This window comes from Phoxinus phoxinus (assembly GCF_949152265.1).
Source record: "Phoxinus phoxinus genome assembly, chromosome: 3".
NCBI lineage: Eukaryota > Metazoa > Chordata > Actinopteri > Cypriniformes > Leuciscidae > Phoxinus > Phoxinus phoxinus.
This window is the reverse complement of record NC_136878.1, coordinates 29627111-29649665: the sequence shown is the minus strand read 5'-3', so window position 1 is coordinate 29649665 and position 22555 is coordinate 29627111. Positions and strand designations below refer to the sequence as shown.

The window sequence follows — 22555 nt, the reverse complement described above, 5'->3', positions numbered from 1 at the left end:
AAGTTTTTATTGTATTTTTTTTATCAAATAGACAGCCTTTGTGAGCATAAGAGACAAAACCAAAAAAAAAAAACTTTTGAACAGTAGGCTAGTAGTGTGTATATATTTAAAGATATTTTTTCAAGTTATATTATGGAGTGGTGTTTTCTAGCAAAGTGTGCCATGTTATGATGTCCGTCGCAGACAGTTATTTGTTTGGCTGGCAGCCTGACATTCTCAGACAACCGCAAATCCTCTGCTACGTGTATTTATGCACTGCGACACATGTTGTGCTATGAGATATGGAGAGGTCAGCCAACACATGTGATAAAGTCTATTTTATCTCAAAGGAGTGAGTAGCAAGTCCATTAAGTTTTTTATTCCTATGTTTTTTTTATTGTTAATTCACCGCTTACAGGCATTTGGTCCTACCACACCTCTGCAGTTTACGGGTCATTGAAGTAGCAGTGCGTGTGCAGTTCTTTCAGTTGCTTGAACCGAGGCTGGCCTGAAACCTCAACGTCGAATCAACAAACACGGACAACTGGATTAATGCGACCGTTACACCACAATAAGAAATCAGAGAATGTCCAACTCGCAGGGAAAGCAAGCGTGTGCTTAACCACACTAGCTGGTCAGCTCGCTTTGACGCTGAGCGGAAACTTAGGCCAAGCCCATTTACAGTTAAGCCTCCTCTGCGGAGCCCCAGAAATAGAATCGGCTCCTTTATCACGTGTACACATCAGGCGATTGAGGAGGGGACCACTCGTTTCTGGGCAGCTGTAATTTTAGTACTTCCCCATTGTGAGGGCGATAGCTGGGCCACAAGCGCACAGGGAAGATATTGTGTGGCTTTTGCAAGGGAAACAGCGTGAGTCAGAAGATGGACACTGTTTTGGCCTATAGCGCACTGGTTTTGAATCTGAGATGCCGTTTTCAGTGACTTACAGAACAAGCAACGGCAAAAAAAACACAAAAAAGCATGAGATAAATGAGTTTCGTGCTACTTATTGGCCACCTGAATCCCAGCTGTGCTGCTTCTGATCCATAAATCAAGTCGCCGCGGCTCGTTCATCACCAGTGTCTAGCACACGTCCTTAGTTGAACTCATCGTCTCTGTCTGTCTGCTCTCGACGGGTCACTTTAACTCTTGCTTGGTATTGCTAATCACCAATGGTCAGGCCGGTTCCAGAATCAAATCACTGAGGGTGCTTCTGAAATTACTGAGGGTGCTCTAGTAAAGTGCAGATGTAGGCTGAGCAATGACGACTCCTTAGCAGTGTACAGTGAGACATTTAAGATTATTTACAAATCATCACTTTAACCGATAATTGGAATAGAATTTCAAAACTATTTTGCTGTGAATTTTTTTCTATTAATCTATTAATACCTTTACATTGCTTTAATACATTGCTATTTTAACATGTAATATTTCTATCCTGTACAGAGTGAATCCAGTATTTATATTTATATTTATATACAGTATTTTTATGTCACTTACTAAACTTTGCAGCATGCAATTGGCCGTCCGTCCTCTTAGCAGCATGAAAGAGAATAGTTTTATTCAATGGATTAAATAGGCTGTAGCCTCGAAAGCGAGCCAAGATCGTTCTCTTTACAATCACTAAAACGCTGTCGCTTTGTCAGTTCGTTGCGATCTCACAAAAGTCCATTAAAATCAATGAAGCTGGCTGCAATGCAGAATAAATCTCTTACTTATATCGTGTCTACACTTTGTTAATGAGAGGTTTCACAAGCATTCATAACTCAGCACTGAATATAAAAGGGCGTTTTGAGCTGTGAGCGGATTCTGACTTACTTAAACACCTCTGATTGGCCATTGCGTTCAAGAGATCAATAACTAAATCTCTGATTGGCTACACTGCTCACCGCTGCAAAAACACATTGTAAATAGATACTTTTGACGTTCTTCAGAGCACAAACACAAATATGCGCTGGAGCATTTGCCAAATCTGTTTCACCAATATATTATTACAGTATCATATGAGGGTGCTCTTGCTTGCGTTTGAGGGTGCTTAGCAATGTGCCTGACGATGGCAGCGCTCCGGTTGTTAAATAGATCTCGGCCCGTGTGATCTGAGCAGTCCACGCGTTTATGATTGGCTCAGGGTGTACTGTACTGTACAGCCCCCTTTAATTAACCTGCACACATCATAAAATCACACGTTTCTATGGTTACCAGAGCAGAACAGGCCAGTCTCTATGAATGGTTCTATCGATCATACTTTTGCACTGTAATAGTTACAGAAAGTGTTTGGATTGTCTCACTGTGAATCTGTCAATAGCTTGAACCTAAAAAGTTTAAAATGCACAGATATTCAGTAAACATTATATATGGCCCTAGTTTATTTGTTAAAAGACTTTAAATTAATAGTTTGGATTCAAAACCAGATACAAGTTAAGCACAATCAACAGCATTGCTGATACCAGCATACATGCTGGAAGTGAATGGGGCCACTTATAATGGATGAATGGGGCCAAAAAAAAAGAAGATTTAAAGGAGTATAAATTAAGCTTATACATTTTTAAAACCAGGTACATTAATTCATCTGTTAAATCTTAGCCGTAAAGTTGCTTAAAATTTTCACAGTAGTGTATGTGGCATTGCGTCAAAGTTATAACTTTACATGGAAACTTTACAAATGTTATTTTTAGAAAAAAATTATTAGTTAAATTGTGCTATACTATAGAAACAGTGAGTATTTTAATGTGGATGCATTGCCCCTGTTCACTTCTATTGTAAGTGTTGCATTGTAACCTAGATTACTGTTTTTTTTTTGAGAGAGAGAGAGAGAGAGAGAGAGAGAGAGAGAGAGAGAGAGAGAGAGAGAGAGAGAGAGAGAGAGAGAGAGAGAGAGAGAGAAAAGCGGGGATGAGTTGAAATATTTTTTTGTGGCAATCAGCATTATGCCACGAGTGCTGTCGATTTGAGCTCAACTTGTACTGAGCCCGTTATATTCCTTTATAAGTGTGGAAATGTATTTTAAGGGGATCAAATTGAATCCTCATCTCCACTGCGAACAATGAAGTGTGGCTGTTTAAGTGTTTAGAGAAGAGCTCCAGCCAGCTGTTTTTCGAGCCCTGTACTTCACTATGTATGAGGAGTCAGGAAACGCATCAGTGCACATGGCACTATACGTACATCCACGCTTGTACTAACACAATCGCTCACAATCACAGTTGCTCTTCCTGGTTCCCCGACTCATGTCCTCCTCCTTTTCCTTGAATCGTGCAAATTGCGCTTTCAAGACTTCTCATTTGAAAACAACAAAAACCATCGCCTTCAAATTAAAGAAAGATCACCAGGGCGAAATTGCCGAGGACGACATCTGCGTCTAGTTTTCCTCTCGAGTGTATGATTGGGAAATTCATTTATGTCTACCGTATAATTCCTAACCCTCTTTTAAGTGGCAAAAGCCATGCAGCACTCCACATTTTCCCCCTCGAAAGCAAAAAAAAGAAAGAAAGGGATTTGGATTGAAACAAAGACTCTGTACTTCTTTCCTCGATCCCTCCCATTTTTTTTTTTTTTTCAGTTATAATGTACCCCTCTGGTTCTTTGGAGACGATGAAGTTGGGTTAGCAATTGTGGATGAGGAATAAAGATTGCTTGTCTGATCCACTTCTGGTTGTCATAAGAGAAAGCCACATGTGCACACATGTATTTATCATTGATTGCCAAATGACGACCTTCACTGTCAGTAGTTAAGGGCCATGCATTTTATGTCATTCATAGAGACTGCTGCCTTGGGAAATGAGATGTGATAGTGGCAACCTTCCCATTGTGCTCCAGATGGGACTTGGAGTGATCCTTTACAGTTGAAATAAAGGGTCTTGAAATGATTGGAATATTCAAAATCCATTTATGAATTTAATTAATATAAAGTTGGAACAAAACCAGTGGTGTTCCACTCAAAAATAACAATAATACAGAAGTAAAACGTTTTACCTAATGAAGTTTTTACTGTTTTGCTCTCAGTTGATATCAGCACCATGAGTTACCAATGCCACCTGTCTCTATTCATCAAACACCTGCCTCCTCACCGCAAAACCACGAGAGGAACAAAATGAGCCTCATCTCTCTCCTCTCTCTCTTTATCTTTATCTACCCACACTCCACATTTTCATCTCTCAACTTTTTTAAAGAGACATGATGCTGCAACAGTTTGCTCTGAAACAGAAACATTTAAGCAGTCTGTCATGAATCCGCCATAGCTGAAGACCAAACACCTCACTTAAAAGAGACGAGGAGAGAAAAGAGAGTCGTAGTTTTCACCATAATGCATGTAATGAAGAAAATATTAGCAATATGAATTAATAAAAATTTTAAATTAAACTATTAATTCTACCAAAGTGGGGTTTTTTTCAGTAAATGTTTTCCTAAATATCAGATGGTGTTGACAAAGAAAAGTAGGAGAAAAAGAAAAAAAACTGTGAAGCCTTATGAAACATTCTCCTTTTCTCCGGCAGTAGTTTAGTTTAGTTTAGTTTAGTTTAGTTTAGTTTAGTTTAGTTTAGTTTAGTTTAGTTTAGTTTAGTTTAGTTTAGTTTAGTTTAGTTTAGTTTAGTTTAGTTTAGTTCAGTTCAGTTCAGTTCAGTTCAGGCTAGTTTAGTTAGTGTAGTTTTTACTTTATATAAATACATTTAAAAAAAACATGTTTAACTCTGAAGTTAAGCATTATATATTTATTTTTTATTTTATATTTATAATTTATTTTTGTATCATTTTATATCTATGTTAATTATTGCATTTCAAGGGGTTTAAGGAATAATGAGTTATCACTCATATAACGTTGATTTTGACTAAGAAAATAAATAAAATTGTATTTAATCTCTGCTTATTTTCAAAGTTAAAAAATGTTACCGTTTTAAAACAAATATTTTAAGAATATGTTTTATCTTATGAATTTTAAGAGTCAGTGACAAAATTATGTAGCTTATCCGTGACAATCGGTTGAACATAGAGCTTGGATCTTTTTACTCATGCAGAGGCCGAGAAGAAAAAAAAACATATTTTGAATCATAATAATTTCATGTGCGTGAGCGTGACGGGGTGATTTGGGGTAGCTGAATTAGTCTGGCTTGGTTTGATGGAGGGTGAATGAGAGAGTGTGTTGACCAAGTGCTTGGTGCAAATGAATGAGTGGTGGTGGAGGTGAAAGTTGTGTGAAATGGTGTGGAAACATTGAATTGAAAGAGCACATTCTTGGTGAAAGATGGTTGCAATACTCCAGAACGGATAAAACAGTGTTTAATGGCTGCATGTGGTGAAGGTTCACTGGAACCGTGTGGAGAGCTGCAGACAGGCTTGAATGGAAGCTTCACAGTAGATGACGGTGGAAATGATGCATTCTGGTGCAGGCGAGAGAGTGAAATGAAGCTTGCTTAAATTGGGTGCCATGGTGAAAGTTTGATGTACTCAATTTGACTCTGTTGTGTCTAACGCCTCCCCCCCCCCCCCTCCCTTTCTGTCTCTCATTAGGAAATGGCTATGGAAACCACCGTAACTCTCCAGGACTTCTGGTGTCCTCCGGAGGAATGAACAAGAGCATGCAGGCCAAGTCCCCTCCGCCGGTGAACCTGGGGATGAACAGCCGTAAGCCTGACCTGCGAGTGCTCATCCCACCCGGGGCAAAGAACAACATGCCCTCCATCGTAAGTGTGTTGTGTTGAATTTTACCAACGGCCACGATAGTACCACATCCATAAAACCACACGCCTCGGTTCCTTCGTAATCCTCCGTGGTTCTCCTCTCATTTCTTCTCATTTCCTCTCCAGTAGTTTCATTATCTAATAAGCACAGGTTAGAGTTCTATTAGAAACATCATACTTAGTCTCATCAGCAGCTTTGGTGTTGTTTGGTGAAGTACGAGCTTCACGTAGTGTCGTAGGCGGCCATCAGCTGCACTCACTGTCAGTCCATGACACTAATTCTGGATTTATCACCCTCCCTTTACTGCCATCAGTCTGAGGATGTTGACGTTCTATTGGTAAGTGACACTGTCACTCAAACCGGTGACATGCGTAGGCTAGTAGATCTGAAGGCCATTTGTCATCCTCATACACATAAAATGATCAGACCAGTAGTGTGTGGTCAGATGTTGTTTTGCTTATTGTTCTAATGCCAATAGGGCGTTAATAACGCAATTTCGTATTAGTGAACTAGGAACATCTACACAACCAAGCTCCAGAGTGACATCTAGTGGTTACAAGAGTTGTCTCGTTCTCAGGTCTTATTGACCCCTCCATGTCCATCTCTGCTTATCGCTGCTTCTCTTTTCTTAATCTCTGTCGCATCATTCAGTCATCAAGCCAGAAAAAAAGAAAAAAAAACCTTCAACCCTTCTTTTACTGGTTCTGTTGCCTTGGAGACCTTGAGTTTCTATAGCGACCAAGTGCCCTGTGAGGGATTGTAAATCATAGGTTGAGAAGGTTCAGTGGTGCTTCATGTTAAATGGCCATTTTTTCCTTCATTATTTTGGAGGGAGGTGCTCCCTCGTTTGTTTGATGAAGATACAGATTATGTTCAAGCCTCTTGATGTGACAAGTCATCTGTATGTGTTCTTCTGCTCTCTTCCTCTTCTTTTAGAACCAGAGAATAAACAACTCTCAGTCTGCACAGTCACTGGCGACCCCAGTGGTTTCTGTAGCGACGCCCACTCTACCGGGGCAGGGAATGGGCGGTTACCCATCAGCCATTTCCACCTCATATGGTACTGGTAGGTACCTCAACTACACTAAAACTCACAACACATTATACACACATTAACATCTTAATCAGAATGTTTAAAATGTTTTATAGAGGAATATATATTTATTGTTATACCATTAAATGGAGTAATTTTAATGTTTAATGTTTATTAATAAATCAATTAACAAATGTAATATAATATAATACAATTAGTGCATCAATTTAAAATACTGTTCAGTTATCTATTACTACTGTAATTGCTGTAAATGAACATAATCAGATGTAAAATTAACATCAATATTTTTAATTAGAATTTCATGTTGCTTTTTTTTTATTATTATTTGGCTCTTTTTATATTAATTAATTCAGAATCTCTTTTTTTGTGTGTCTAGTCTGTGTGTAGCTCTGTCTCTCCAGCAGGCGGAGCCATTGTTCACTAGAAAAGCAGCATCAATTGTTTAGGATGCAAATATTAACCCTGACCATGTGTTTTTCTTCTAGAATATTCTCTGAGCAGTGCAGATCTGTCCTCTATATCTGGCTTTAACAGTGCCAACACTCTGCATCTGGGCTCAATGAGCGGATGGCAGCAACATCAGATTCAGAACATGCAGCACTCTGCTCTCAGTCAGCTGGGGTGAGTCTCACACACACACACACACACACACACATATATATATATATATATATATATATATATATATATATATATATATATATGTATACACACACACTTAATTATCAATACACACATCAATCCTTATGCACTTAAAGGTACACTATGTAACTTTTAGCCCTCTAGTGGTTAAACAACAAAAGTACATGCATTTTGCAGAAGAACATTGTTTTGGCTGTGCTTCGTCTTTGCGAATATGAATAATGTTATCCTACTGCTCATAAAAAATTAACTACTAGGATTAAGAGATATAACCAGATTAGATGGAAAGGATCTCAAGCTGTCTAGATGAAGACATTACTGTAGCTTTACCCATTAATAGATAATGGATACTTCCTTGAAAATAAACTCCAGCACAGCACTACAAAAACCATAATGAAGTGGTCCTTCACAACAGATAATGCTTTACAATAAACTCCTTTGGAGAGCTATATGGCAAGGTGATTCCCTGGAGGTGGGAGATTTAGCTGCTCCATGTCAACCTTTATCGCTCATTGTGCCAACTCCCACACCATACTCACGTCAAAGTAGTCGGAGCAACTTTTCTCAATTTACATATTTGACAAGACACGCATAAGCGAGTGATGTGTGCCCAATTTTCTGTGAAAAACATCTGGACATGTCTAAAATATAAAAACTTATAATAAAGGCTTAGCACAGTGAATCAGGTTAAGACAAACATACGTTTTAGAAGAAGAATTAATGAGGTATTGTGTTCATTTTGAACAACAGCAAAAACTTACATAGTGTACCTTTAATATGTGCAACTTTCTCCTACTGTTCTTTGTTACTATATAGGAAATAAACATCTATTTTCTAAAGTAATGCAGTTTTTCTTTCTGCAATAACCATGTTTGAGTATTTTTAGACTAATGTCACTGATTTGATTGTATCTCTGCCACCTGTGTATGGAGTGCACGAGCACTCGTTCCGATCCGTAACCCCCTTCATTTCCTTTCCTTCCTACAGAAATTGCTCTAGCTCTCACTTATGTCAGGGTTCAAATCTCTCCCTGCCCTCTACTCAAAGCCTGCACATCAAGTCCGAACCTGTTTCTCCTCCTAGAGATCGATCCAGCAGCACCACACCAGGCGGCTACGGCCAGCTACCGTCTCACCAGCAGCACCAGGGCCCGCTCACACAGGGGCGCCAGGACTCGGGACGCTCCCCGGCCGACAGCCTCAGTAGCTGCGGCAGCTCGCACGAGGGCAGCGACCGCGACGATCACCGTCCCGACTTCCATTCGCCCTTAGGATTGGGCCGGCCTGGCCTGGACGAGCAAGACAGCCCATCCATCAAGCGCGTCCGCCTCTCGGAGGGGTGGGCCACATGATAAGCGATGCCCCCCTTGAACAGCCCAATCCTCGATCTTGACCTCCCCGCGCGATGCCACGTGGTTCCACGGCGCCTCACTCGTTCTCGCTTTCTCTCTGCCGTTTATGACAAGTCACAATCATTGCTCTCCTGTTATTCTCTGATTTGCTGTGGAGAGGGGAGGAAGTGCTCTCGAAATGACCTGTAACATTTGTTTTTGACTATTATTATTTCATCAGAGTGTGTCTGATATACGTATTGTTGTGATTGACGGGTTTTCAGGGAGGGAAACAGGAAGGAGGACTAGTACAAACCGGGTCGGGGAGGGTTTAGTGGGAGGGCTACTATGCATTACTCGTGCAGTGTGTGGAATACAATGTAAAGAATCACCACATATGCATATATATTTACACGTTGTGTAGGTGTACATGTATGCAGAGTAAGAAACCAACAAAATGTGTCAGGTACTCTTTTTTTTTTTTTTTTTTTTTTGTGAAGTACTTGCCTCAGTGATGTTCAGCCACAAGAGGAGCACAGCAGAGAGGTGACAGCTTAGCACTTGAGTTGTACCAGTACAATATGTACAGATTCCTTTTTTGTTTTTGTTTTGTGCCACTCTATTCAGAGGGCCCCTTCGCTAAATGTATGTTATGGGTGACAATGTCATGTTGCAGGTTCAACGTATTGTACATAGAGACTAGGCTGGGACACGGGGGAAGGGTCAAGGTTGGTAAATATTGCTGATTTCACACAAACAAAACTGTTATGCAAGAATTCCAGAGGATTGTACAGATATATGTGCAGGTTCCTTGGTTAAGTTATGGGGGAGTGGGTATTTCAGGAAACAAAAACTCTCCTGCTGAAGGAAAGGAAATAGCAGGACAGAGTGGCATCGCCGAGATGAAGGACTTTAAATTAAGAGCCATGTTACTTCAGACTGATGACATTTAAACCTAGGACTTGCAGTTGTTGTTCAGTATTAAAAGAGGAAAAAGAGAAAAAAAATGTATGATACACTTGCTTCTATTTTCATATCAAAAAGGAATACAATGCAAAGCATTTTTGTGGCTTTTTGTAGTTTATAAGAGCCAGAATGTGTTTTGATAGCTTTGCTTATACGAGAAATGATAGTAAAAGAACGAGAAACCTTGGGCTTTTCAACCATAAGCCATGAAATCTGAGACAGTGAATCCTTGCTTTGCTCAATGTTTTTTTTTCTCTCTCTTTCTCTCTCTCTCTCTTTGTAGAAGTTTTGTTTTTAAACGTGTATTTCTAAGTATATTGAATAATAATATTAAGAATCTTTTTAAAGAATCTGTGAAATTAACATGCTTGTGTATAGCTTTCTAATATATGAATATATATGATAAAAAATTATGGTCATAACTTTTTCCCCCATTACAGGGAATAATGTGCAGTTGCACATGTTTTTGCTTTGTTTTCTCCTTCTTCTTTTTTTTCCCCCTTCACCGGACTGAGTCTTTCAGGGGCAAATACATTCAGAATGACATTTTGAAATTGAAGTCACACTCCTAAATATGCCCTCCCCCCTTCTTTTTTTTTTTTTTTTTTTTTTTTTTTTTTGTAAAAAGCACAAGATATTTGCCCTGGTCGTCTGGAATATTCACAACCTTTTAAAGTTTCCAGTGTCACATTAATCGACATTGCACTGAAGATTTTATAATATAAGACAGCACAGTCATAGATACCTCATGGCTGCTTGTGTAAGCTTGTATCATCATTTAGTGGATTGTGACTAGTTTTGTTCAATTGTTATACATATCTATCATTGTGCATTCTGTGATTTTGACAGGACATTTGTTAGTCTGTTTTTTCTACCAAAGACAAAAAAGTGATGTTATGTTTGCCGATCCATTATACTTTCTGGGTTTGAGACCATTGTGTTTCTTCACAAGTTGTTCATGCTAGTGGCTGGTACCTCTGACTCACCCTCCCAGTGCCTCAGATTACCTTTCAATGAGTCGGTCTTGTCGAGAATTTGGAACATTCTCCTCTAACTTAACGAGTGTACAGTATTGTGAAACAATGCCATTTGTTATATAGATTTCAACTGTCAATATATGACTCTCCGGTTATTTTTATTTAATTTCTTCTTTTTTTTCTTTTCTTTTTTTTTGGTTGAGCTTTTCTGTTTCTCTCTCTCTCTATCTCTCGAGTGTTGTTTCCATTAAGTATATAAATAACAAAATAAAAAAATGAAAAAATAAAAAAATGCTGAAAAATTCTGTAGTAACAAATGTAGCTTGTATAAACCTACAATGGGTAAGGTTGAAAGAAAGTGTCTTTTTGTTTTCTAACCAGGAGAAAGAGGCTTTCAGCGGCACAAGCTGGACTTTGTCGCCACTTGAAGACAAGATGTCATTAAATTAAAACCACATCTCTGTATCTCAAGGGACTTGATTCAGCTGTATGTAGTAAAAATTAATGTATGGAATAAAAATTGTTTCTCCTGCTGGGACTAAAAAAAAGGTATTTGTATTTTGAAGAGAATTCAGTAAAGTTACTGGCTTTCTTAGTTACACAGACGTCCTGGTGTGATTTTTATTGTGTTCTGTCCCTCATCTTGATTGCAAGATAGCTTTGTGAAAATGTTTTTAGTAGCTCTAAATCAAACATAAAGTTATTAATCACTGAGGCATCCATGCAGAATAATAAGGCTATTATGTTTGTATGCAGCAAAAGAGACTGTGGTCATCATGCTGCTTAACAGACTGTGGTCATCATGTAGTAGCCTATGGGCATATCTTCACACAGGTGTACACACAAGGCTTTACCGCTTTTGGATTTTGGCTTTCTAAATAAAATAGGCATATTGGATCATATTTATCATTCACACATACATTAAACCGCTCAGAACATTTTGGTTTACAATTTATGATGGCAAATCTCATTGACATAAATTACATCATGTGTAGGCTATGCATATGCTATGGCTACTCAATGTTTGTTAGCGTTGTTTGTGTGTTTGTTCGTTTTTTAGATTGTAGGCCTACATAAAATGATCCAAGATGCCCTGATTCTTAAAATATGTAATTGAATTAACTCTCCAAATATATCACTCGAAAATCTACGATAGCCCGAGTCTGTAAACGTAAAATAAAAAAGTGGTCGCGGTTAGACTGTTTTTATAGCCAATCAGAAGGCTTTCAGCGGCTTTCTGTCGTACACAGTGTCCAGTCCATATATGGAAACCGGAAGTTGAGAGCGCGATATGAACTTGAGGCACTTTCATGAGTTTGAAGGATGCAAAACAACGGCACGTACCAGATTTCTCACCTGTCAAGAACGGCCTACACAACTAAACCTCCTAAAAGGAACACTGGGAGTAAAATAAAGAGACCAAAAAGTCATTAAACATTGGTAGGCTAAATCTCGTTCTGCTTGAGGGAGGTAAGAGCTTAAAAACGGTTAAGCAAACTTTAACAAGGTATATGAACGACGTCTTTCGCTTTGCTTCAGCTTTAAAAGGTAAATATAGGCTATTGTCTGGTCAGCATGGTAACGCCAACGTGACAGGGTTGTGCAACGAAGGCCGTTGGTGGTTTTATAATGAACATTCTAGAATGGCTGACGTCGCCCACAACTGCCTGTCTTTCATTCTTGGTTCTTATTTCTCCCCCCTTGGTTGGTTCTAAATTCCAACCAAAAAGCTAACATATAGCCTGAGTAGCCTAGGCCTATATTAGTAAAAATTAGTCTAATAGGCTATTCGTAACAGACTAGGGCTAGGCTATAAATGTAATGTGCGAGTCTACTTTTGAATGTGTAATGGTGTAGGCTATTAATCTTTAAATAGGCCTATTCTATAAAAATTATGAAATAGATTTTTGAAAAAAAATATCAGTTCTGAGGTGACCCAATGCAAATGAATTGCATTATTGTGGAAACAGCAGAGGCTGTTGAAGAGACAATGAATCCATTTGGCCACAAGATGTCCCCATTGTTCATATTTTAAAAGATTATGACCGCCTTTATTTGATTGCATTCACACGCAATTCTGTATAGACTACACATTCATACTCTTCGATTAGGCTTTCATTTGTATGTGTATTTTTTTTTTTTTTTTATTGTATTCTATTTGTTTTGATTACATTTAAGATATTTCTAGCTAGGCTATTTGATCATTAGCCTAATTGCTGTTGGCCTCAAAATATGCTATAATATTTTTAGTGCATAAAAGAGTCCAATTTCATCACAGATTCTTATCAGATGTAAGGACAATATATTCCCTGTATATATTCTCTAACGTTGATACTTGGTTTAATATAGCCTACAGTATCGTATATAAAACATAACGTGTTTAATCTAAAATGTAGGCTAAGTGTTTTTGAAAGTCTGTAATGATCGAGAAGAAAGTCACAACAAAGAGATGGTTTCAACGTTTAATCAACAGGTTTTCGTCGGGTATTCTGTCTCCATTATATGCAGCATGACAGAAAAATCACACGAAATCTTACAGAAATCTTTAAAAAATACATTGTATATATGAATACAAACGAAAGAAAGAGAATCAATCGAAGGCGCACTTTTACTTTGAAATAATTTGCAGTTTACATTTCCTGCCAATTCAATCTTGGTTTGAAGTTTAGATTATATGAACAATTAATAACAGCGTTTTTCCAAACACATACACAATTACCAAATTAACATAGGTGTAAGCGGTTGAGGAAAAAAAGAGAAAAAAAAATGTAAAACGTATTTTGATAATCCCATCCCAAATTCGATTAAACATGCGCTGTGAAACTTTCCACGATTAAAAATAATGAATGATTAAAAAACAAAACAAAAAAAACAGATCATTACAGTAAACCCATTCTGACTCCAGACATAAATGAAAATTATTTTTGCTTCAAAATTCAAAGGTGACTTTCTGCAGAAAATGAACGAAAACATACAATAGCAGTTCCTCTGGATTAAAAGAAAGAAGAAAAACTTCATTCCTTTTAAGTTACACGGTCATTGGTCATTTTTAATCAGCCATGCAATAGCCTATGCAATTTTTGATTCGTCTATTAGCTACATTGTTGCAGATGATTTGGCAACAATATCTAATCGAAAATGACTAAATTACCAGATGAATATTATAATAAATAGGCCTGAATGTAATTTTTAAATATAAGCCTACATAAAATCAATACAAATTACGAAACATCTCGAAGACATTTTATGCTTAATCGAAAGGGGGGCTTAAATGCGTTTTTGACTAGCCTACATCAAGTGAATATAGTAAGTTTAAAGTTGTTTTATGAAGATTAAATCGAATGGGCTACATTTTAGTGTTGTAAGTTTAAAAACTGTTATCACAATGTAAAAAAAACCCCATCAAGGTTCAATGCATCATATTGAGAACGCATTTATAATCTGTCGTATTTTGCAATCAGTGGCTGCGACTTTTTAGAGAAGAAGACTTTGTAATGTCTCTTTGTTTACCAGCACATTTCCTGGCTTTATTAAAGGCTCTGGCTTAAGTGGACGCGGAGAGAACAAACGAGCATGACTTTCCTCCATATTTCTCACAGTTGCCATAGGTGTCCGACAACCTCGCAGTACTGCATATAATTTAGAGGAAGAACTGTTAGTCATCACTCATAATTGAGGCAGACATAAATATAACCGGATTTAACAAAGACCTCTATCATAAACCGAGTATTTGGATAAATGGTGTGAAAACTGTGGCGTAGCCTAGCCTATGTGTGTGCCGAATTTTATTTCCCATAAATAGAAAATTGTGAAACGTGTCTACGAAAAGAAATGGACGCAAAGCTCCTGTAATTTAAAGAAAGCGATTATTTATAGACCTATGTCTATAGGCCTACTTCAATAGTTGCTTACAATTTGAAATCGTTCACTCTAAAAAATGCTGGGTTGTTTCAACCCAATTTTGGGTCAAATATGGACTAACCCAGCCGTTGGGTTACATTTTTTAAATTACATTTTTAACCCAACGTTTGGGTTTGTCCATATTTGACCCAAAATTGGGTTAAAACAACCCAGCATTTTTTTATAGCCTCAATCAGTTATGATAACTAGTCTATTTAGATGGAAGCTTTTATAGAGACAAGAAAACCTTATGCATAAACAAATATAATTATAATGATAAATTGCTTTTAATTTGTGAATGGAATTTTCGCTCGTGTCCAACTTAAACCGTTCCGTTTGTTTCTGCAGCAGTTTCTGTTAGAGCATTGCACCACTAGATGTCGCCGCGTCTTACGGAAATGTGTCACGACGACTAAAATGTCATTTCTTACTTCGAATGAATTTCTAGAGAATCAGTGGCTGAGGAAATATTCATAAAAGGCTTGAAATATAATTTAGAATATAGTTAAACATATAACGTCTAACACGTTAATATAAATTGGGATAGCATCATGGTCATGAGGTAGAAACAGTTAAAAGGGGGAAGTTTGAGAAACCTGAAGTCTTTTTCTTTCTTTCTTTTTTCAGTTTTTAAATATTAGTAAATACCCACCTTCATTCTTAATTTATAAATCTCTGTTAATCGTGAGGTGTGCACTACATTATCCGGCAGAGCTAAACAATGGAATGAAAGCATTCATGTCTTTGTATTGAATTAGCTACCTGGAGCCAGCTTCTCCGCGCCTCTCTATCTATCACACGTTTAACTGACTTAAACCACTCTTTAATCATGTATTATGTTATATAGCTAGCTATTAATGTTGATGATATCAATGATTGTAAAAAGAACAACAGCAAAAAAAAGAGAGAAATGAGAATGAGAAATGCTCGTTTAGACGCTAGACGTTATTTTCATGTTCCTATAATTTAGAGGCTGGATTACAGGTGTATTTTTTATGCTAAAAATTTCCCTAAATATATGTAAGTCTCCCTTTTTTATCTACATCTATAATAAGAATTATATGAACTTTATATTTTTAATTAACAGCCTAGTCAAGATTGTAGATTTACAAGAACACATTGGGAAAAAAAAAAACGATAATCAAAAGCAAGAATCTTAATGTATTGTTTGTTAACGGATCTAAAATGTGTGGAAGAAGTGAATAAACAAATTCGAGACATTTTTTTTTTTCGTTGTGAAACGTCTATTTTGCCTCGTAAACAGTCTCAAAGTTATTAGAATAGGCTAGGCTACTTTTTGATATTGGGGATGTCATCATGAATGCTCTGAAATCCCTTTTAATTCTCCGCGAAGTCGAAATCTGACTAGGCATATATATAGCCTATTCGTTTTATACTAACTAAGACTATAAAAACCTTTAAAAAAATTCTAAGAATTTTATGCAAAACGATTATTACAGTAAAAATAACAAAAATAAATTAAGATTATAAGACAATCGGTTTCATTATCCAATAATGGCACACAATAATTGTGTGTTATTATTCAAGACGTGGTGAGTCATTGTCACCCATTATAGTTTATAGGAGCTGTGGGAAAGTTTGAAACCCTTTTCTCTGTAGGTTTTAAATATGCATAAGTATGGTAATCGCGGTCCTGCTGTGTTGCAAACAGGCGCAGCAGAGCACACATGTGCTACACAACTTCGGACCGTACGAAGTCGCCAAGATGAGGACAGACAGAGTCCAAGTAAGTCATATTTCTCTCATTGGCGTCTGTTCGTATAAAAAGGTATAGGCTGCAAGGCTGTCTTAAGTTTGTTTTAGGCGGAAAACATGCGAGCACGTGTGTTGACCCATTGGGAGTAAATCTTTACGCGTGCCCGTCTGACCACTTCTATTGGGTGCCAGATCAGTTGAGCAAAGGTTTACAAGATGAAGATCAGACGCTTTACGATGAACCATGAAGGAGAGATGCCTAAGATTGTGCAAAAAAAAAAAGTTTTGGGAAAGAGTCATGTCTCGAAAGTGAACGCAGTAATATTAATAGGAAATGGATATTAGGCCTAATGATGACTTTAGCGGTAAGTTTTGAGGTCGACGATGTTTGTGTGAATGGCAAGTTCAAAGCAATAGATTTCGTTTGTCAATTAATTGTCTAAGCATTTGCCTCATGATTTCATGTTTTCTTTTTTTGCAGACCAATTAGGCTATGTGGTTTAATGCAACTAGAAAACTTAAGATAGGATGCTAATTTTTGAATTATGTATTAATTTACAAAATGTACACCAAATGTCTTCTATTCTAATTACTATGTTAATACTGTTAGATGCACAGAAACAGAATGTTTACTTTATTCATTTTATTTCGTATAGACGTCTCCAAATTGTATGCGAATATTTGCTTTGTCTAATAGGCTGTAGTATCTGTTTACCGATTGTTTCTGAACGAGCGATGTTCTAAATTAATGATATGCTAATGTCACAATGCTCTTTGTGTCTTTTTGTTTGAGCCGTTCAAATGTCTTTGTTCTCTCATAATGCTTTTGAATGTGCATTTTATAATATTTGTATCTATTGGCGGATCCTAAAGAATGAATAAGAAAAAAATACATTATGAAGTGTTGTTAAACCTACTCAATGGTTGAAATTGTACAATAATGGAGACAATGCTTTAGCCTACAATATAAAATATCCGCATCGCGAAGAGCCAAATCACTGCCAAATGCGATGGAAATAAAGACAACACAGCCATTGTGAATGCAAAGGAAATTCAAATATACCTTTTAAATATGCATCAATATTAAAAATTATACACACGCAAGGACCAACTGCGGTGAAGATGTAAGAATGGCGGAGCAAGGCGTCTCATTATGCATGATGGCTCCGCTTCTTTGCTGCAATATCGTCCAGTATTCACGCTCAAGAAAGGTGCTTTCCTTTCAATAAAAAACAGCAACTTACATATTCTTCCGAAAAAAAGAAACAAGCCACCTCGAAGCCGATGAGGGGAAATTACTCCGACCGCTGAAAGAAAGGATATGTTGGGGGATTTGCATATTTGATGCGCTAATTTCCCTGATGTATTTAAATATGGCTGCACGTAGCCGATAGGCTTGCTACGTCATTGGACGTGACCTCGTTGTAAAATTGAAACGTGAATTCGTTTTAGTCAAACACAAGGGCTAGCAATAATTGAGAACTGTGGAAGAATACGAATTAGGCAACATTATTTGGAAACGTTTAGAATCTCAAATGAAGAGATGTGTTTAATATCTGTACGAGAGTCTATAAAACGCTTTGAAAATCACAATGTAAAAATTATAAATAATAATTTACGGATATTCATTGTGTGAATCTGTGAGGGTTTGGGCGGGGGTCTGGCCCCCTAATTAAAGGTTTGAAGCCCCAACATAGAATGTCAAAACAGAAGGTCTGGCATCAGCGTCTTACAAATAAATATCTATTTTTAGGTCTATGGTCAAAGTTAGATTAGAAGCAAATCAGTGCCCGTATTTAAATAAGCTTACACTGGCGAACAGCATTCTCATTCGTCAGATGAGGTAACTATAGCAACTGCACTTTTTGTTAGGATCATCATGGCATTGACAAAACATAAACAATATAATTATTTATTTCTTCATTATACATTTGCATAGGCTACAGCATAAATGTATTGTTTAAAAAGTATTTAGTTGACGTTGCACTACGTGAAAATAAGATATAGGCTACCATTTAAGTATAATCAACTTAGAAGTTTGTCATTTCAACTTACATTAGGCTACCTTAAACTGACTTTTAAAAAAGTATTAAATATTGTATAACTTATAAAAAAGTTGATGAGCTAAATCAATGCACTTGTTGACTTAACTTATTGATCATATATTTTTTTTACAGTGCCAAAAGAGAATTCACTGTAAAATGATTTTTCACACTGTAAATGTTATTGCGTGTATAGCCTTAGGCCTAAACAATCATGGCCTTGTGCCTGCGTATACGCGCACTCTTATGGTAAGTTTAAAGTGTAAAGATTTCACTTTTTCTCTCTCTCTATTCTTTTTCTTCACAAGCCATTGCGTATCGGTGTGCACGTTTTCTCCGAGCTAATGATGTCCTCTCAGTGTCAGATTGCCATTGCGTTCCGTCAGTCAAAACGTGTTGGGAAGAAGCGCTCAGAGCAAATTCATTACCGCAGTCAATCCGTAACCTGGTCTGGGAACTTGGGGCTAGTCCACGCCAATAGAGGAACAATGCCTCCTCAGTTCAAGTCCAACAAAAGACCTGGCGAACTTGTTTGAATTTCAGAGCACGTCCTTTCTTTCACAGAGAGGACTGCCCCCTCCCGAACACCCTTCATGAAAAAAAAGAAAAGGAAAGAAAGGGGGGGAAAACATGCCGACCTTCTCTGCTCAACAGTGCACTTTTCTATTTGGTGCTGCAGACAAATAGGTTATGGGAAACTTCTCAACCCCTCCTTCCTCCCTCTCTCTCCCCCCCTCTCACTGGCTCTCGCTTATACGGTAGCTGTCGTGCTCGTGCGCTTGGACTGCGCTCTTGTGAGAATCAGAGCCGCTGAGGCACGCGCAATCAACTGAGTATTAGCGGCAATTTTAAACCGAAAGCTCCTCGTGCGCGCCGGCTTCTTTACCTACAGCAGGAGTTGCATCTGGTCACGTCGGCTTCGGCTAATTAAAAAAAAAACCTTTGCTCAAGTGAGTACATCTGGAGACTCTTCTCATCCTTCTTTTTAATGGCCATTACGAATCATATAGAGCTATTAGTCGCATTACAGACTTTGACAAAAGAAATTTCATATAATGGAAAACGGTGCTTTTAAATGTATTCTCGAGGTAATATAACCATTGTAGAACAATGTCATATGTTAACATAGGCTACTTTGAACTGATCTAACACAAAGCACTGGTCTCAAGGCCAAAGTCTCATGCAGTGGTATGGGTGACAGTGACATAACTTGTCATTGTGCGCTAGGGAATTTAATTGTGCATGTTGGGATAGAAAATATGATCTCCGGGCAGTGATTCATCAATCACACATTTTATCTTCTCTCACACAAATTTCTGAGATGTGAGCTGTCATTAGGCTACTTCTTATTTAATCACTGTAATGTTGATCAGTCCTCTTTACGATTATTGGAAGAAGAAACACAAATAGAAATTTGTTGTTTTTTCAGGAGAGGCAGGCAACTTTTACATACATGTTCTTATACATAATGTGTTTGTATGTGAGCTATAAATTGCAAAGAGTCAAACGTGTTTTTCCTATTGATTTTAGCTTTGCTTTGTGTTTGTTGTTTGTGTTTGGCTATGTTTTGATTCGTATTCATGATTTTATTCATTTTGGCATTATAACAGCTCTATAAGGCCTGAATAATCCTATTATGTTAAACAATGAGTTTTACAAATGAGGTCTAAGTTTTCCAACTTCAAACTATTATTTTTGCCTTTATAAACTTGATAATGAACTGTTGCTGAGAGTATGTCTCACCCTGGGCCAATGATTCAAAACTGCTGTTGTAACATGGTTCACCTGAACCAATTCAGTCAAGAAAGCCATCATATCAGATTTAATTCAAATTATATGTCTTTTGACCAAAATTAGAGACCTATAAGGCGAGAGATCATCTATAGGCCTAATAGAACACCTGTGCTGACATCCATATTGTGACAAGTGGCTCAGTTTATTCGGTGAGTGGGAAAATGAAATGAAGACACATTTTATAAGAAAAGTGATATATATATATATAATTTTATTCCATATGCAGCTTTTGCAAAGTCATACACACACACACTCACAGAGAGAGAGAGAGAGAGAGAGAGAGAGAGAGAGAGAGAGAGAGAGAGAGAGAGAGAGAGAGAGAGAGAGAGAGAGAGAGAGAGGTACTGTGAGTCCCACATTCTGAAACCCACACAGATGCTGGAAAGTCAGCATCACGTTTTGAATGATATGTTTGTTATCCACTTACTTGCACTCAATTACAGTTCTTGTTGAACAGAAAGTCCATGTGAATAATCAATTGAACAAATAAATAATCTGATATCAGTGGTCAGAAAATGAGGGCATCAACATCTACTAGCGATGTAAATCACCGTACTCAGTCTAAAGTGCGATCTGCTATATTCTGCTAAACATACCTTTGCGTGTTGTCTGTCAATGCCAGAGGAAGGATCGCAAGACTCCTTGTGTCGCTGGCGAGCATTTTCCATCTATTCAGTCGCACAATCTAAAATCCTCGTGATCGAGGGTGATTGGCATTGCCTCTGAAATATTTCCATCAAGTAGCCTATATGCAAGTAGCTGAAAATGCATTATGCGTACAGAAACAGTGCGTGCAGGATCGCAGCTTCAACCTGCACGAGGGAAACAAACGCACTCTGGAGATTTCTAATGACATCATCATCCTCATCATCATCATCATCATCGCCTTGCACTCCCGTGGTCCGAGACCTTTGACCTTCTCTGGCTGGTCCATATTTTGGTACTGGAAGCCCGTCCCCCCCGCTTACCCCCTCCGCCCCCCACTCCTCGAGATGTGGCCCTGTTCCCTCTCTCAGACCGCTGGCAGCAGCAACACAATCCTCCTCTCGTCTCTCTCATAGCAGCTCTCAGGGATCTGTGGCATTACCGATCTCCTCCGTGCACGGACAACCTGCCACCACTCGGCCAAAAATAAGAGAGAGATCTCTCCATTCAGTGCCGAAACAAACGCGATGTTATTTCCGTGTGCACTTTTTTCCTCTGGAATCGGATTTTTTTTTTCCTTTGTATAATCTCGCTGCTGGTTCCGTGGGATATCGCTGCTGCCACGATTTAATAGAGCCAAAGGAGCCTTTTGTGAGATTGGGAGGTAATTTGCAATGCAAATGATGGCCTGTGCGAGGATGACTGCTTCTTATTCGACAGGCTCCCTCACTCCAACTCTCATATTGTTTTAACGTTAACTGCTCCGATGTCAAATGGATTATAGCTTCCGTTTTGATTCTCATTACCCTGTGAAGAAACTGTCATTTATTTTTCTTGCGAGCACACCTACTTTTTAAGAACTACAAATGACAATTGTGAAGTCCCGTGCCTGTTTTTAATGTGTTTTTAGCAACTTCTCCACTTGGATTTATTCACAAGACACGGAGGTATCCGGGGATTACTGTTGTGGAATTGGAAGCGAGTTGTTATCTTTGGTTATCTAGCTGTATGAGTATTTTGCACTTCATAAAGCTAGATAACCGAAAGTAAAAACTGCCTCCTGGATCATCGAAAACTCTGGATGCCTAATGACACGAAGATACATTTACAAAAAGAAAATGTGTTAGGGTGCATTATATGTGTCAATACCTTTGGAGAGCTGATAGCTACACACAATGTCAGACAGAATTTGGGTTTTATTATGTATTTATTTGTTAGGCTTTATTTAATAGCCTGTTATGTTGCTTGAAAAGTAGACTATGCTTTTTCTACTCATCGCTCGCGCGCAAAAAATGCAATCCAAAAAAAGTCAGCTTCGTTTTCCCCTAAGGAAGTATTGTTTTACGCGACATAATAAATTAATAGACGTGCAGAGATTAAATTAATAATATTCGAGTTTGTATGATCTCACCAATTTAGCTACTGAAAATTGACACGTGAAGAGAGAGGAACCCACGTGCTCACTATTTATTTCAGCTCGGTCGCCTTTGGCCAGGAAACGGCGCTGGCATCCCAAACAGAAATAATTAGGACATATAGAGAGAGCTGACAAAAATGAAAAGGGGTGGGCACATGGGGAGCGAGGGGGTCGGTCCTCCTTAATTGATTCCGTTAAACGGAGCGCAGTAGATGTGAACGACTGGACGCTCCCATTCCCACGCTCGAGGGCAAGTGGCAATGCCACGGCCCTATCCAGAATATGACAGACAGCGCCGGCGGGCTGGGGGGGCTGGGGGCGACATGGGTCATGAAAAGATGTCAAGTGCACCCGACTCATCTGCATCCCTTTAGAAAGTGGCGACCGTTCCCAGCCTCAGCAGACGCGGGCCCCAAAGC

General features: G+C 38.2%; 2 protein-coding genes and 1 long non-coding RNA gene across 9 annotated transcripts in view; all 3 read left to right on the top strand.

Moving 5' to 3' along the window:
• mef2cb (myocyte enhancer factor 2cb) overlaps positions 1 to 11221 on the top strand; it is a 77494-nt gene extending 66273 nt beyond the window's left edge. For 4 of the 5 annotated variants that reach the window (XM_079608515.1, XM_079608513.1, XM_079608514.1 and 1 more), the window contains 4 exons: positions 5483 to 5655; positions 6590 to 6719; positions 7193 to 7328; positions 8337 to 11221. In XM_079608515.1, coding sequence (XP_079464641.1) covers positions 5483 to 5655; positions 6590 to 6719; positions 7193 to 7328; positions 8337 to 8700 — 803 coding nt within the window. In that variant the 3' untranslated portion in view covers positions 8701 to 11221. The remainder of the gene's footprint in view (positions 1 to 5482; positions 5656 to 6589; positions 6720 to 7192; positions 7329 to 8336) is intronic. The other variant, XM_079608517.1, reaches the window with a different exon arrangement.
• ccnh (cyclin H) overlaps positions 1 to 22555 on the top strand; it is a 184475-nt gene that overhangs the window by 61560 nt on the left and 100360 nt on the right. The window lies entirely within an intron of this gene.
• The window catches only part of LOC306996385, a 43561-nt gene continuing 32901 nt past the window's right edge, over positions 11896 to 22555 (top strand). Inside the window, exons 1-2 of one of the 3 annotated variants that reach the window (XR_013797062.1) lie at positions 11896 to 12092; positions 16195 to 16269. This is a non-coding gene — a long non-coding RNA (uncharacterized lncRNA). The remainder of the gene's footprint in view (positions 12093 to 16194; positions 16270 to 22555) is intronic. The other 2 variants (XR_013797063.1, XR_013797064.1) reach the window with 2 other exon arrangements.